Source organism: Rutidosis leptorrhynchoides, chromosome 2, assembly GCF_046630445.1.
Source record: "Rutidosis leptorrhynchoides isolate AG116_Rl617_1_P2 chromosome 2, CSIRO_AGI_Rlap_v1, whole genome shotgun sequence".
Classification (NCBI taxonomy): Eukaryota; Viridiplantae; Streptophyta; class Magnoliopsida; order Asterales; family Asteraceae; genus Rutidosis; species Rutidosis leptorrhynchoides.
This window is the reverse complement of record NC_092334.1, coordinates 9536368-9553181: the sequence shown is the minus strand read 5'-3', so window position 1 is coordinate 9553181 and position 16814 is coordinate 9536368. Positions and strand designations below refer to the sequence as shown.

The 16814-nt window shown below is 33.4% G+C and overlaps 1 protein-coding gene and 1 long non-coding RNA gene across 14 annotated transcripts; both read right to left on the bottom strand.

Annotated features, from left to right (window-relative positions):
• Positions 1 to 7492: 7492 nt before the first annotated feature.
• LOC139894273 (uncharacterized) lies at positions 7493 to 9388 on the bottom strand. The gene is made up of 3 exons (XR_011774872.1): positions 9021 to 9388; positions 8214 to 8335; positions 7493 to 8037 (listed from the first exon to the last, which is right to left on the bottom strand). It is a non-coding gene; the product is annotated as an uncharacterized lncRNA (long non-coding RNA).
• Positions 9389 to 9396: 8 nt separating this feature from the next.
• On the bottom strand, positions 9397 to 13797 carry LOC139894271 (uncharacterized). 13 transcript variants are annotated; one of them, XR_011774869.1, is made up of 10 exons: positions 13609 to 13797; positions 12471 to 12793; positions 11563 to 12177; positions 11075 to 11445; positions 10871 to 10963; positions 10655 to 10784; positions 10519 to 10547; positions 10299 to 10423; positions 9986 to 10135; positions 9397 to 9526 (listed from the first exon to the last, which is right to left on the bottom strand). XR_011774869.1 is itself a non-coding variant. In XM_071877477.1 (10 exons), the coding sequence occupies exons 6-9, from the start codon at positions 10916 to 10918 to the stop codon at positions 10070 to 10072; spliced, it is 447 nt and encodes a 148-aa protein (XP_071733578.1). In that variant the 5' UTR covers positions 10919 to 10963; positions 11075 to 11445; positions 11563 to 11842; positions 11953 to 12177; positions 12471 to 12793; positions 13609 to 13797; the 3' UTR covers positions 9397 to 9526; positions 9986 to 10069. The 13 variants fall into 13 exon arrangements, 9 of the variants coding, with proteins under 9 accessions (XP_071733578.1, XP_071733579.1, XP_071733581.1 ...); XR_011774870.1 differs by having other exon boundaries at positions 10655 to 10738; XM_071877477.1 differs by having other exon boundaries at positions 10299 to 10547; positions 10655 to 10738; positions 11563 to 11842; positions 11953 to 12177.
• Positions 13798 to 16814: the final 3017 nt, after the last annotated feature.

Below are 16814 nucleotides of genomic sequence, written 5' to 3'. Positions count from 1 at the left end.
ATCATATGCGTTGTGCTTTTCATCATATTCGCTTGTTATCATATGCGCTTATCATATGCGATGCGCTTTTTATCATATGCGCTTTTTTATGTGAATAGTAAATTAATTAATTTCGTTTTACTATTCATATGAATTAATTTAGATTTACTATTTTGTTAATTGAGTAATATATATATACATCATATACTTGTGACTCCGAAGGCTCAAATGAATTTGACCATATAGTTATACGTTGTACCTTGCACATTAATTTTCAGTAGAAGCTTTAGATGCATATTATTTTCAGTAGAAGCTTTAGATGCACTTTTTTTTTTAATCACCAAATACCACAAACACTTTGTTTGCGTTTGTTCATAGTCATCAATGAAAACCATTTTCTTTAATTTTATTTTATACAATAAAATTAACGCATCATTATTCTTTTCAAAAACAATAATCTATTGTTATTGTTCACTTGTGCCATGTTTAACAATAAAAGTCAACAACCTCTGTCTTGTTTGTTGTGGCAACCAAAAACAACCTTTGCTTTTGTTACCGAGAATCCAAGACCAAAAAAAAAATAATTAATTTTTAATTAATCTTTTATCAAAACCATAAATGATTTTATTGATCTACGTTGATATGGCCATAAAGAATTGACGGCTGACCTACTTTTGTAAGTGTATTTCGGCTATCATCCCGAAAACGCACAACGACCTTTTTTTTTATGAACTATTTGTTTCATATCTAGCTTAGGCAATTATTGTGAACATTTGGTCCCTATAAGAGCATTTATTTTTTAGACTTTTAGTTGATTTGTACTTGTCACAATTAGGGATAGCACCCGCGGGTCGTGGATGCGGATCCATTGGATCCATCACCCGTATCCGCGGATTTTTTTTAAGAGACATCCAATTGAACCCTTGTTCGTTGAAACAATTTTACTATATTTTTACTCCCCATTATTAAACGGGCCATTTTGATGCACACTCTTAAAAAAATAATTTGTTTTTTAAGTTTTATTATTCAACCTCCTTTTTTCAACGGTCACGTTTTTAACAAAACATTTGACAAGTTTGGAAAAAAGTTTTTTATTGATTATCATCAAAAGTTTTCTATTGTCACTCTACTGGATGGAATTATGGCATACAACCAAAATTGCAACCCAACACTACATAAGAACAAAAAGGTTGTTTTTAATTAACATATGTATATGTGTTAAACTCGGAATAATAATAACTTATTTTAGAAAATTAACATAAGACATGTTGAAACATTTTTGTCACATTTAGCTCATCAAGTCTAATACTTATCATTGATAGATTTTATCACGTCTAGGAGATGTTTACTTTTTTCTTGTATTAAGTCCTACTTTCATTTACCTTTGTTTGGAAAAAAGTTTTTTTTTTTACTTTGCTTTCCCCCTTTCTGTAAAACTCATTTAAACACTTTCTTTGTTTTTTTTTTTAAAAAAAACTTCCTTTTTTTTACGTTACCCGTAAATTATAAATATATAAAAAAAACTTTTTGTTTAAATTTTTTTTCTAGTTTTTAAAATGCCACTTGACCAATTTTTTAATTCTTTCACAACACATGATATCGTGATCGTGACCTTTCACCAAAGCAAGAGATATTCTTGATAAACTAAACACGGACTCGTGTTTGAAATTGTCGGCCACAAAAAAATTCATTTGATAAAAGTATATATATATTTTTTTTAGTTATAGAAGGAGACCACTTCATTTTCAATACTTCATTTTTGACAAAAAACTATTCCATTTTACCATCCCTTTTTTTTTTTTCTTACTTTAACTTTTAAGATATACTTTTAATAAAAATACAAACTACTTTTTCTTATTTTAACTTTTAAGATTTACTTTTAATAAAAATACAAACTACTTTTTATATTTTAACTTTTAAGATTTACTTTTAATAAAAGTACAAACTACTTTTTCTTATTTTAACTTTTAAGATTTACTTTTAATAAAAATACAAACTATTTTTTTTATTTTAACTTTTAAAATTATAAATTTAAGAATAAACATTAGTATGCATGAAATAAATAATGATTAATTGCATAAGTAATCATAAATGTTAGATAACATATAAAGACCCCGTCGTATTCGTATTGATCGGAATTAATCTCGACCCATGGTACCGTGTTGTCAAATGACGTGTTGCGTACATAAAGTACCGTGTTGTCAAATGACGTGTTGCGTACAATCATGAGGTCTTATTAACATAAATATAAATGTTAGTGAAGTTAATAAGAGTTAGATTACAGAAAATATAATTCAGGTAGTATAACCGACCATATATAACTTAAATAACATAAATATAAATGTTAGTGAAGTTAGTAAAAGTTAGATTACAGAAATATAATTCAGGTGGTATAACCGACCATATATAACTTAAATAACATAAATATAAATGTTAGTGAAGTTAGTAAAAGTTAGATTACAGAAATATAATTCAGGTGGTATAACCGACCATATATAACTTAAATAACATAAATATAAATGTTAGTAGTCCAAAATTTGATATATTCGAGTCTGAAAATTATTAATAATTTCATACCTTGATTAGTGATTCGTGATCGTTTGAGATATCTTTTAATTACACTAATCTTTTCGTGCTGATAACGTGTTATAATTCAGTAGGCTTATAACTACCTTTAATGGTTATAAGAACAAAGAGAGAAAAAGAGAGAAGGAGAGAAGAAATATTGATATTGATATTTCAAGAGAAATGGTGCACCTTAAATGGCTACCATACATGTCTATTTATAGTATAAAATATTACTATGCAAGAAATATAATAATAATAAAATTAACATCCAATCTAGATATTTTATAACAAAACCCTTATTTTAACCCTTATATACTAAATGTGGTGTCAATATTTGTAGTTTTAGTTATTATCGATTGTAGTTTTGAGTTTGCGTTCACATTACAACCGGTTACTCAACTTCAGCGATATTTACACAACGGCTCAGGGGTAAAAAGTGTAAATATATAATTTTATTAATATAAAAGAAAATAATTTCACCTAAATTTATAACGGGTCTTATCTTCTCGCTCGACGCGAGTTAAATTTTTCCGAGACCACCGTTCAACTCGAAAAAATCTTACGAACCCAACGGGACTAACTATACGCGAAACGGACACTTCTCAAAAAACGCTAAACAAAACGACAGCCCGTATCTTTCCGCTCGCCGCGAGTTAAATTTTTTTCGACATGAGCGTCATACTCGAAATAATTTTATGAACAAAACAATAAAAAGTACGTTTGAAACGGACACTTTTTAAAAAACGCTAAAAACAACGACAGCATGTATCTTCCTGCTCGCCGCGAGTTATATTTTTTCGCCAGCACCCTCAGACTCGAAATAATTTTATCAACAAAACGAAACTAACTATGTTCGAACCTGACAGATTTTAAAAAACAGTAAAGACGACAACACCAACAACGACGCTTAACACATTGAGCGTTTTCCCTTCTGTAAATACATAAAGCTACGCTAAAATGAATACGCGGGCCGAAAGCCCCCACCGCATCGCGCGGGCTGGACTAGTTGTAATTATAATTATGTTATAACATCAATAATAAAAAATAATAATAAAAGTGGCTGACATTGTAACGTATTTTCTGTTTTTAATAAAATTTTAGTTTTATATTAATACTTTTTATGTCTAATTTTAATTATTTAATTGTTTAGAAAAAAATAAAAAGTAATTAAAAATTATGTAAGAAAAGTGTAACTCTTGAAAGTGTTTAGAGGGTTTAGTTTTGAGAAGAAAGTGCTGATGTGACGTCTAGTCGTGAAGGACTAAGATCAAACCATTAGAAACACTCTTAGAACACTCCTCTCCCGTAACTCTCTCTATGGACACAATAGCATTTTCAATCTATATAGAGTACTTTTTCAGAAATTAATTACGGTAGCTCTAGTTTTGTCCAAATCACGTTGACTATTCACCCAAGGTTTGATACTTATCTTTATAATCTTTAACTTATCACTAAATTCTTGTTCCTCCATAAACTCTTGAGAGTTAACCACCCCCTTAACCAACTCGTCATGACCAACAAGGGAAAGCCAAGAATGAAATCATTTAAATGGAATTGGCCCGAGGTCCAATTTGTTATCATGAAGCAAGATTGGCACATGATCCAAGAAACCTTTTGGTAAGACATCTAGCTTCAAATCTGGAAACACATCCAAAACACATTACTCGATACCATCACTCTATCTAACCGACTCATTTTAGAAGCCGATTTATTCATCCACGTAAATTTTCGGCCACCCAGCGGGATGTCAACCAAGCGTGCATTTCCCACGAAAGAATTAAAATACCCCTCATCTCTGTTTATAATCTACCCGGATCGTTCCTCTGCGTTTCTAACTGTTGGGAAATTACGGTCTCACTAATTCCCACCACCCAGCCCAACAATAATAGTAAAGAAATAAGAACAATACACAACACAAGATTTAACGTGGAAACTCCAAAACAGGAGAAAAACCACCGGCCCCCAAAGAGAGAAAATACACTATATCACAAATTGTTACAATGATATAGACGACTCTCTTAAGCCAACTACACTCTCCAAAATATTTAACTAATACAACTCTCAAACAAGGGTAAGAAAGAAAGAAATAATCAAATACTTAAAGTGTATTGATTGGTGCAATTTGGAATGAAGACTTAGCCCCTCTTATATAACCAAGTCACTCACCCCTCACATCTTCCTCCCACCAATGTGGGATAAACATATCTTCTACTAGCCAAAATAAACCAACAAATCTCCACATTTTGGATAGAAGAAGATAACCATGCTTCCACATTGCTAGGATAACCGATGTAGACGCTTCCTCGACGACAACTTCAAGATCCTCATCTTTATGCCGTTGACATTATCTCCCAAGAGACAAAACTTGCATCTTCATCGAACATTGTCTAAACCGACAATCATTGTCATCACAGACAAGCATAACTCTTAACAAGAATTATCATACTCCACCATTAAGAGTATAGCACTTAGAATATCACATTCCAAGCATTTCACCTCGGCACATGTTGTTGAACAACCAGCTGAAACTTTATGGTGCAACTTCCCTGTTTGGCTTTTCCGAAAGTCCCATCAGCTACAACATCAGTTTCCACCACACAACCTGCATAAATGCCAAACCAATGCCCATGTGTAATTGTGGAACCGCTAACGAACATCCCTTTCCACGGTGGCGCGGACACACCATGAGGATGACGTGACTTCAGAGGAATTCGTCACTCTCCGTAACAACGGAGACAATGTTAGCATCTTTGGAGCCATTTGCCGGATTAGCTCCACCGGGACAATTAACCCTTACATGCCCAGTCTTCCAGCATGTCAGATTCTTTCTAGAGTTTCTCTTCTGCCTATCCGAACACAACAGTACCGTAGCTTCTGATGACGAGACCCCGTTACCTTCCAATCTTTTCTCCTCGGATAGGAGCTTGCTAGTAACATCTTCAAACTTCAACGTTTCTTTCCCGTACATTAGAATAGGTTTCATGTGCTCATAGGACGATGATAAAGATAATATCAACCTCAAAGCTTTATCTTCATCATCCGTTTTAACTCCAATAGCCTCCAGTTCCGAAACAATACCGTTAAGAATACTTAGATGATCTGAAATCTTTGAACCCCCATCCATACGCAGAGTATGAAATTGTTCTTTAAGACACAACCGATTTGAGATGCCCTTGCCCTGGTACAACTGCTCTAGTTTAACCCAAAGCTCATTTGCCGTTGATAACCCGTGCACATTTGCAAGCACGTTCTTTGCAAGACACAAACGAATCGCACTTGCTGCCCTCAAATCCATATCATCCCATTCTTCTTCATCAAACTTACTGCTAGAATCACTGCCAGGAAACAAAGGTGGGTTTACCTTTCAATGCCTTGTGTAACCCGGACTGAATCAACACATCCTTGACTTGAACCTGCCATAAGCCAAAATTGATCCTCCCATCAAATTTCTCTACATCAATCCTCATTGGACTGAACTTCGACATCGTATCCGTATCCTATAGACAACAACTTTCTCTGATTTTGCTCACGTTTCGAATAGCCAAAAGATGTAGCAGGTAGCCAGGACCCTTTAAATCGGAAATCCACAACTAGGCCACTAACAAATCCAACTATTACTACGAATCAGAAAAAATATTGTCTAACCAGATACCCTATACGATCAATAGAACTCGTTTCTGATGTGGACGATCCACTCACGTGGCAACCACAGAGCATACTCCGACTCCTATAACCGAGACCCCCGTCAAACCTGACGCTCTGATACTAGTTGTTGGGAAATTACGGTCTCACTAATTCCCACCACCCAGCCCAACAATAATAGTAAAGAAATAAGAACAATACACAACACAAGATTTAACGTGGAAACTCCAAAACAGGAGAAAAACCACCGGCCCCCAAAGAGAGAAAATACACTATATCACAAATTGTTACAATGATATAGACGACTCTCTTAAGCCAACTACACTCTCCAAAATATTTAACTAATACAACTCTCAAACAAGGGTAAGAAAGAAAGAAATAATCAAATACTTAAAGTGTATTGATTGGTGCAATTTGGAATGAAGACTTAGTCCCTCTTATATAACCAAGTCACTCACCCCTCACATCTTCCTCCCACCAATGTGGGATAAACATATCTTCTACTAGCCAAAATAAACCAACACTAACCACGTTGAAATCGCCAAACAATACAAACTCACCATCATGATTATTAATGAAACTCAATAAACGGTTCCATAACCTCCTTTTTTTCCCCGAACTTTGAGGGCCATATATATTAATCATAAAAAGTTGAGTTCACCCATTTAAATATAAGTTAAGATCCGATATACTGATAACACCCCCGAGAAACCAGGGGACAAACTACAAGCATAATCGAAGGCGTAGTTCCCTCACATAGTCTTAATACGAAACACATCCAGCCTCGCCATTTTCGACTCCTGAACACCAATAAACTGAACAGTATGTGCGTAACTCATCCTTTAATCCACACCCTTTTCTTCCTCTATTTGCACCCACGGATATTGATCGATAGGAGCTTCATTTATTAAACATCAAAACCACCACCGACTGAGCTACATTCGAAAAAGGTTCTTGACATTTCGGTTTATCTAATCCAGCCTTAATCCCCACCTGCGAAAACACTTCCAAATTCCTTCTTTGACCAATCACCCTTAATCGACTTGGATGCTTGTGGGTTCGATGACACCCCCTTTTTACATTTGGATTGATGGTAACTCTTCTCAAACTCATCTTCTACCTCAACATTAATTTTAGTCCCCTGGTCTACTGAGTTGCAGTTTTGATCAGCCTCATTTACATTATTGTTGCACTCATATTGAAAATATGTTTCCTCAACAACAGACTCATAATTAGTCTCTGGAATAGTCGATGTATCATTTCTACCTCCTCCTCCTCCTCCTCCTCCTCCTCCTCCTCCTCCTCCTCCTCCTCATCCTCTTCTTCTTCTTCTTCCAATTTGATGGACCAAGAGCGCACCTCAAGAACGAACACTTCATACTCCACCCCGTTAATGCCAACCCGAATCCCCTCATTGATAAACATCTTGAGTTGTGTTTGCAATACACATCCTTCCCAAACACATTACGTCGTTACTCTCTTTTACCAAAAAACACAAACCGACCAAACAAACCCGCGACTTTCTTAAAAGCGCTGGATTTCCAAGCACATAATGGGATGCCGGAAATCTCCACCCAAGCAAAATAGGTCTCATAATCGAAAAAACAGTTTTCATTGTACCGTTTAATTTGAAAGCAGTGCAAGCATGTACCGAAGGAAACTTTAACCATAACCATAAGCCCCCAACATAATGGATTGACATGTCTTCAAAGCCTTCCTCCTTGCATACCGTTCGAATACTAGTCATTGTTTGCACGTCTTTCAATTTGACAATTATAGTCTCCATCGGGTTAGACATTTGAACTGAACCAAATTCAGCGTTTTGATCGGGGCAGTAGGTGTCTTCGCCTGAGAATTATTGCCAGAAATAACGTTAACATAAAAACCCATACCTTGTTTTGAACTTTCCGATTGAACAGTGTAATACATGCTAGCAGTCAAACACATATCTCGGCTTATAGTATGAACTAAGAGAAGTAGTACATACAGATATACAAATAACTAAAGTAGGGATATAGGGTTACCATTCATTAGATAAGTTGTTTCCTTGGTATCTTGTGTACGTATTGAACAAACAATGAAGAGACAGAATAGAAACATGACTGCCACAAACTAATACAACTTCAAACCAAGCAATTGTTGCTACCTGCAAAACTCAACATTTAATGGGGATTTTCTTATTTGCATTTAGTGTGATGATGAATAAAACTACAATTAATTATCAATTATTAACCATGAGAACCGTTAGTGAAATAAGTAATCACAATATATTAGGAGTAATTATTAAAGATATGTGTCAACTGTTTTTAAAAACATATAGTACAACTCAAAATTTATAAAACATCCGAACCATTTTTTGGAAATGCAAGCATAGAATGATATGGATATTGTACGGTAACCTGGGAAAGAACCGTTAGTGAAATAAGTAATCACAATATATTAGGAGTAATTATTAAAGATATGTGTCAACTGTTTTTAAAAACATATAGCACAACTCAAAATTTATAAAACATCCGAACCATTTTTTGGAAATGCAAGCATAGAATGATATGGATATTGTACGGTAACCTGGGAAAGGGGGCGCATATATGAATAGTATTGACATTGACAAAAACAGACAGTTGGCTAAGAGAACTAATTACATGAATTAATACGTCAGCAACAAGAAGTAGACACAGTGACAGAATGTCATAACTTAAAATATCATTAGACTACATAAATGTTAATTCAGTTTACCCTGAACAATTCTATTAAAGGAAGATACACAAGCAGCAAGCAAACGAGAACATGATGAAGAGAAATATCTGAAAGTATGTATGAGAATGACTTACCAACATCTCCTACCAGTTGCGCCGGTGAGCATTAAACACCAGACCCAGTTCCACCACCCACATCATTAAACACCATGAAACCCTGGGGACCAGTGCAGTTATCAGCAAGTTTTCGGGTGTGGTCCAGACATAAGTCAACAATAGCTACAAACGAAACGGATTTTTTCAAGAACCGATGATGAAAGAATGTACTTCGGCCCAACTTGAACTATATAGAACGCCCGATAGCCTCTTCCAACTAAACTCACTTCCTTCAATGTGTTCTTTTTTGTTTCTTGATTAAACCGGGACACAATGGAACAAAAGGAAGTCTAAATATGGCTTCCAATTCTCACAAGACTTGAACTTGAACCAATGACTATTCCCATATCAGCAAGTCTCCAACCGACCGTTCAATTCTTTTTCTTACTTTTCTCACTGTTTTACTTTTTCAGAATGTCGCTAAAAGCTTTAAGCTTGTCAATGGGAGACTCGACCTTTTAGGTGAGTAATACTGCTGACTTTAACTAAATATCAAAAATAATAATCACATCAAACGAATAATTAATAATTAATAATTAATAATGTATATTATATCAACAGCAAAAAGTGCAGTCGTGAGAGCTTTAAAGGTGTAGTTTTAGGTGAGTAATACTGCTGACTTTAAATGGAGCAAGATAAATGAATTCCAAAAATTTAATCATGTGAAGCTTTAAGAGAAGGCACAATTACAACTTATACTGACCTCGTAAACTTCGCTAACAAATTCAACGAGAAAAACAAAAGTTTAAGTGGAAACGAATAATTAATAATTAATAATTAATAATGTATATTATATCAACAGCAAAAAGTGCAGTCGTGAGAGCTTTAAAGGTGTAGTTTTAGGTGAGTAATACTGCTGACTTTAAATGGAGCAAGATAAATGAATTCCAAAAATTTAATCATGTGAAGCTTTAAGAGAAGGCACAATTACAACTTATACTGACCTCGTAAACTTCGCTAACAAATTCAACGAGAAAAACAAAAGTTTAAGTGGAAACCGAAGATGCTTGTTGCCATCCTGAGCAAGATCATGTAGGGTGGACACTTTTGTATTGTCTAGGAGCGATCATAGCAATTTCCTTGGTTTCTTTGACCTACCAACCATGCAAAAAAACATGATTTACTGAGGAAACTCACTTTATAAGAATCGATCCTGGTCCAAGACAGAAATATAGCAGCATACTATTATAGTGGTATGCCTCAAGCGTAAAATATATATGTATTCTCGATGAATAAACGACTGTTATTATCTATTACCTCTGTCAAACAAAGCCCTGGCTTAATTAAACTTGTAATATTAATGCAACCAAAGGGTAATGCATTTATAACGGTCAGACAGATATGAGATGTGCAACTCAAGGAAGTGACTGCTTGAATTTTACCTTCAAAAATAAATAGAAAACGGTCAAGCAAAGGGTCCCACGAAATTGAAAAAAAAAAAAACGTTAAGCCCTGCCCTTGGATAACCCATACATACATTGTAGATGCGCCTTCCTTGTTCAAAGCCTGAAAGGGGATAAGCAATGCAACTTCAAAAGTAAATCACGGATCATAACTAGTTGTTAAGGATATTGACGATAGATACTATAAAGCCATATCGCAAATATACCTACCAGTAGTAGTATTAGTGTACCAAGCATCTTCAAGAATGAGAGAACATGAACCACATACATGACCATATCTAACAGAAAAGATACCTATAAAACTTACGAACATCCCATTTTAGTTCACAGGGAAAGAACCCTATACCACAACATGCAACACATGTGAAGGAATATAAAGAAATATGAAAGCCAATAAAAAGCTAGAAGAATAAGATACGAACAAACCTTCAGATAGATAGGGAAGCACTGAAGTTTTAAAAACCTATCAACCATGAGAAAATAATCCTTTCTTTCGATCGGGTTTCCATTTTCAAGAACCTATCAACCATGAGAAAATAATACCGGCCCCGATTAGTTAAGTTTATTGTTGAAAAAACATAACACAACCAACCATCAAAGAAATATAAACATTGAAACGCTATATATCACCTTGTGAAGATGGAATACATAGATAGATAAGCAACAACAGCTTTTGCACCACCCTCTTAAATCTACGGTAATACCACTGTACACGTGGTCACAGTGACTACTGCTTGAAATTATCCTTGTAACAGACAAACAAACAATCCAATCAGACAAAAAAGTGCTTCTTCACGAAATCGATAAATATGTTTTGCCATTGAATAATCCATTCATTGTTGATGCACCCTCCTTGCTCGCAGCTTGAAAAGGGATAACAAAAGCAACTTGGAAATACGACATTTATATGTGATATAGCCACCCAACTTAAAGAATGCTACATGTTTCTCACAAATTTCTAATGTGATCTTTATGTCAATTAACCACAGCAAACGAATTACCTATATTACATCCACATCAAAAACTGCAGTCATGATAGGTGTTTTACTTGAAGTGAATTAATAAGAAGATGTAACTCAAGCAAGACTGAGTGAATTGAAGACGAACAAAATTTTTACCTCTTTATTAAAATAGATAAGAAGCAGCAAACAGTAGTCTATATCAAGATGATGTATGACAAACCTTAGAGCTCATCATGTCAATATCAACTAACGTAAACAACCCTAGAGCACAATAGTCAACATGTGAGAAATAGAAAGAAATATGAAAGCTACTAAAAAAAATACCTTCAAGCAGGGAAGCGCGATTTCATAACCATGAAGTTTTAAAAAAATGTCTCAATATCAGAAAACCAATTACTGTGTTTCTTTCAATAGGGTTTCATTTTCCAAATCCTATCTAGCATGAGAAAATAATGCCGACCCAGTAAGTGAAATTATACAGACACATGTTAAAAAGAAAGTAACACGGCCAAAAATTACAAAAATATAATATAGAACAGTTATTACCTTGTTAAAATATATATAGATAAGCAACAAGAGCTTTTGCATCTCCCTCTTGAATCTATGGTATATCATTCATACCCATGGTCGAAAGTGACTGCTTGAACTATATACCCTCGTAAATAGACAAACCAATCAAACAAAGCGCTTCACGAAAAACAATAAGACTGTTCGTTTAGCCATTGAATAATCCAAACAATGTGGATGCACCCTCAAATTACGCAAAGAACCCTACAGCTCAACAGGCAACATGTGAAGAAACAGAAAGAACTATGAAAGTCAATTGAAAGGTAGCAATAGATACGATAAAAATTCGGATAGGTAAGAGCATTTTCATAACTAGAAATTTTTAATAATGGCTCAATTTCAGGAAACTAAGTCTTTTATTCAAAAGGTAAGCTCATATGATAGTGTATAGGAGGAAAAATGTTAGTGTATTTAATTGTTGTTAACTTGTGCCCTTAGTGCACTAGTTAGCATTTCCCTATTACCAATAAGAAAAACTTGAACGTATCGAGTTGTACCTTATAACCATCAGATATGGAATGTAACTCGCTCAAGTCTGGCTGAACTGATGATCAAAAAAAGTCGATCTTTTTATTAGCAGAGACCAGCAGCTGCACACAGTTTATCTCATTGAGACGGAGATCATATCTCAGCTTGAAATCTTAAATTAATTAAACATCATGAAATGAGACAAAAAAAATATATAGTCAACTGAAGATAAAATAGATTATTATAAGTTTAAGCATGTGATGTAACAATTTGAACATCCTGAAGTGAAATTGGCCCTAAATCAGGAAACCTAACTTCTTTTGACTCTGCTCTATCAAGTTGGCTCTGGTAGCTACATATATAAATGTGAACAGTTAATTAGAACAAATAACTTACAAATTACAAGTCTAAGATGATATAAATTAAATAAACATACAACTTTCCTGAATAGACATATGTTCACCACTAAACTCAACCACTTAACCAAATCGATCTACAAACCAATCCCAATGAAAATATCATGCATAATTATGTAGACAATACAAGCTATTTATACACAAGTTTTCAACCTATCTCTTTCAATTAAAGACTTCTATACATCAAAATTATGTAAACGCATAAACTACTTCAAACAATGCCCTTTGATCTAACTATACGTATGTGTTACATTCAAATTATTACTCTTTCCCTTTCAAATACAACAATATACCTAAATTTATACTCATAGTCCAGTAATATAGTTAAATACAAAAACTAATGTGAATTCAACTACAAATTCAACATCTATATGTTTTTCTATCCATATCACTTGTTACAGACAATGTAGTAACCATTTCATTGAAACCATCAGTTAATAGACATACAAAATATATACGAAATCTTGTAAATCAAACATATACCTACTTTGACCAAAGTCAGAATCAAACATTTTAAGAAAGTAAAAGTCAAACATTCGAGAACATCATAATCAAATAATCAAGAAACTCAGAGTCAAACATTCAATAAATTTAATCACAATTCACACATTCAAGAGATTCGAAATCAAACATTCAAGAAATTCGGAATTGAAACATTCAAGCAAGACAGAATCAAATATTCAAGAAAGACAGGAACAAAATGTTGCAAAATAAATAAAGATATATAAACATATATATTAGAAATTAGTACCGGCAGAAGTGGAGCCTAATAGCTGCAGCGCCCGGAATATGTTTGCCCTAATTTTAATGGAGGGTTTTAGGTAGTGTGGTTTAGAACAATTTTGACGGCTATGGAGGAGTAGTAGAACTTGCGTGGACTATGGTGGAGAGTAGTGTTTCACCGGATATCATCGCCGGTTTTTGATCGGAGGGTTTTTGGGTGTGGTGTTAAAACAATTTGTGTTTAGGTGGGGTTTGGGGTGTTTTTATACAGCGTCTAATCATCACCGCGTATTTATTACCGTTACATATTTGCCCTAATTATCACGCGTAACTTGTTATCTGCTTGAGGATTACGCAAAATGCTAATATTACCGTTAACATAATTGAAAGAGTAGTGTCATGTTATGCTTAAAAAAGACTATAAGAAATTGATTGACAATCCTAAGAATTATTATTAAAGAATTTAAATAACCACATCTTTTTATGAAAAAAAATACCCACTAACTTGCAAATGTACAATTTTTATTGCATTAAAAAATTTCTTAATGACAACCCCAAGGATTGTCATTAGCATTTTTTAAAATTGAATTATATTTGTCACTCTTCTTTGTTTTTCTCTTTATTTAATTGGTGTTACTTCATTTTAGTCACTACAAATTAAAATTAAAATTAAATGCAAAAATATCTCCTCAAACAGAAAATAGTTAATTAAATCATCATATTGAAAATATACATGAAGTTTTTTCGATGAACAAATAAATAAATGTGTTTCAATCAATCTATACATGTAGGGGGTGTTTTGATTTACGTTTTAAAAATTAATTATGCATTTTAAATAATCATAATCAAATAATTAAGTGTAGCAAAAAGTGGTTTTGATAAATGATGTTTGAATTTGATTATGCTGCTTGAAATCATGATATTTAGATAATTATTTTCTGAGTGATTGATGAAATTAGATTATTTTGTTATTTAAGATGTAAATTTACCAAAAAGGAAGAATAAGTACACAAAAAAAAGAAAGAATAAAAAGATGAAAGAACATATAGATGTATATACATATATACACACACAAAGAAATTTATATTTATATGAGTATATAATTAACGTTAGTACCTTAACGACATGAGAGAGGGGATAGACGGACATATAGTGTGATTGAGTAGTCTTATACAACACTGACGGAATTTGTTTAATAGAGACCATCGCCAAAGGAGAACATCGCTCGAGAACATCGTCGAAGAGCATCGTCAGTCACCGTCGCCGTCGCTAAAGAACACCGCCAGAGACCATAGCCGTTGCAGAATGAGAGGGGAGAAAGAGAATGAGAGGGGAGAAAGGGGGGACTGATTTGCCCTAATTTAGATTGATGGTTTTATTAGGAAAGGGAGCATTTTAGTTTGTACTTATATATTTGTATCTACTTAATATATGTAAGCTAATAATATTACCGTTGGGGGATATTATTATTATTATTATTATTATAAAATAACATACGGAGTAAAAAATTAAAATCTATATATGATATATATATTTAATTTTTTATTTAATTAGTTAAAATTTAATTTAATTAGATTTGAGTGAATTTTCTATAATTTACATAATTAAAATCTATATATAATTTATAGATTGTTGAAAATATATTAACACTCTGAGTAGCCACCGAGTTGACCACTGAAACATACCACCCGAGTTCAAATTCTGGATATGCCATATTTGTTCAAAAAGAGAGTATGACTAGAGGGTGCCCATAATGCGCAATTTACCCGGTACCAGGTCTCGTGTTCGGGGGACTTGATTACCCGAGATTTTACCTTCTATGGGGAAACCAATGTGCTCGTTCATAGGAGAATTTACTCGCTTACCAATAAAATATATTAAATCGTTCTTATGAATAGATTTTAATTGTTGCACTACTCTGGTCGAATTCTTCACCTCAGATACAATAACAATTTGAATTTCAATCAAAAACAATTAAAATTCGGCTAGCTTTAGAGTCATTGTAATTTGTTATCAACTTTAATTTGGAGAATTATTCTACAAAATTCTCTTGTTTGTAATTTTTGTGCTTTTCATTCATTTGATGAAAAGTTCTCGCGATCTTTATATGTTCCCCGCTTTAACGCAAAAAAAAAAAAAAAAAAAAAAAAAAAAACAAGACAAAAAAAATAAATAAATAAAAAAGTATTGACCTGTTACTAATAATTTAGAAATGGTAGATTGCAGCGACGTAATAAAGTTAATCATTTGATACCGAAATAATAAAAGCGAAATTGACTTCTTCCCTAGTGAATTTATAGTAACAAATGCACGTACCAAAATAGACAACGTATGTTTAATCACCCGTTGATGTATCACTTAACACATGATCATATGAATTTTCAATCTAAGGAAGACCGAAAAACAGGTATCTCATGTGTAACTTGGGTGGGTGGCTTTTAATTAGGCCCTTAAATACTTTTCCGGCCAATAAAAGTGGCAGCTAGCTGGCTAGGTAGTTAATGGAGACGATCTAGCTAGTTCTGGCGGCAGAATGTGGTGGCCGGCGAGCAACGGTCAAAAGTTGAGGGAAGGGAGTGGTGTTGGGTTTAGGTTATTGAAGATATTGTAAAATGAATGAAAAGGAGAAAATGGGTAGGGGATGGCTAGGAAGGGTTATTATCATCTATCATATACATTATTTGTTTACTCCATAGTATTTTAATTGTAATAATATATATGGAATGGAAATAGAAATGATTGTTAAAAAAAAAAAACGGAACGGATTATGGACATACGGAAATATTATAGTTGACTTGATATTTAATCTAACTACCTTAATTTATTTATCTAAACCCGGTCTTTAAATTAAAGTCAATAGTATATCACATATGATGGTCAGAAAATGACCACATGATCATTTTTCAGGTATTCTTAACAAGTTACATCCAACAATTACATAAGTAGTATTAAGGTTTATCACTATCGTCTGAGTGAAATTAAACCCTCTTTCAGTAATCATATCCAACATCCAACATCTATCTATAGTTTCTATTAAATCTCTAAAATGATGACATCATAAATAAGCTTTTTCTTTCAATAAAAAAAATTAAAAAAGAAAAAGAAAAAAATGTAAGGCACTTGATGATATCATTAACACTAATTAATTAAATTTTAAAAAAATTAACAAAATATAAAAAACGCAGCGGTGTTTATATTTTGTAACCCTAATCCCTAAAATCGCAGTCGGTTCCC

Bases quoted from the DNA above. Each gene is read 5' to 3' on its own strand.
- LOC139894271 (XM_071877476.1), bottom strand. From the start codon at position 10,918: ATGGTTGATAGGTTTTTAAAACTTCAGTGCTTCCCTATCTATCTGAAG. The intron at 10,739-10,870 runs GTTTGTTCGTAT...TAAGTTTTATAG, and splicing joins GCTTCCCTATCTATCTGAAG to GTATCTTTTCTGTTAGATAT. The intron at 10,136-10,298 runs GTAATAGATAAT...CATGGTTGGTAG, and splicing joins CAGGGCTTTGTTTGACAGAG to GTCAAAGAAACCAAGGAAAT.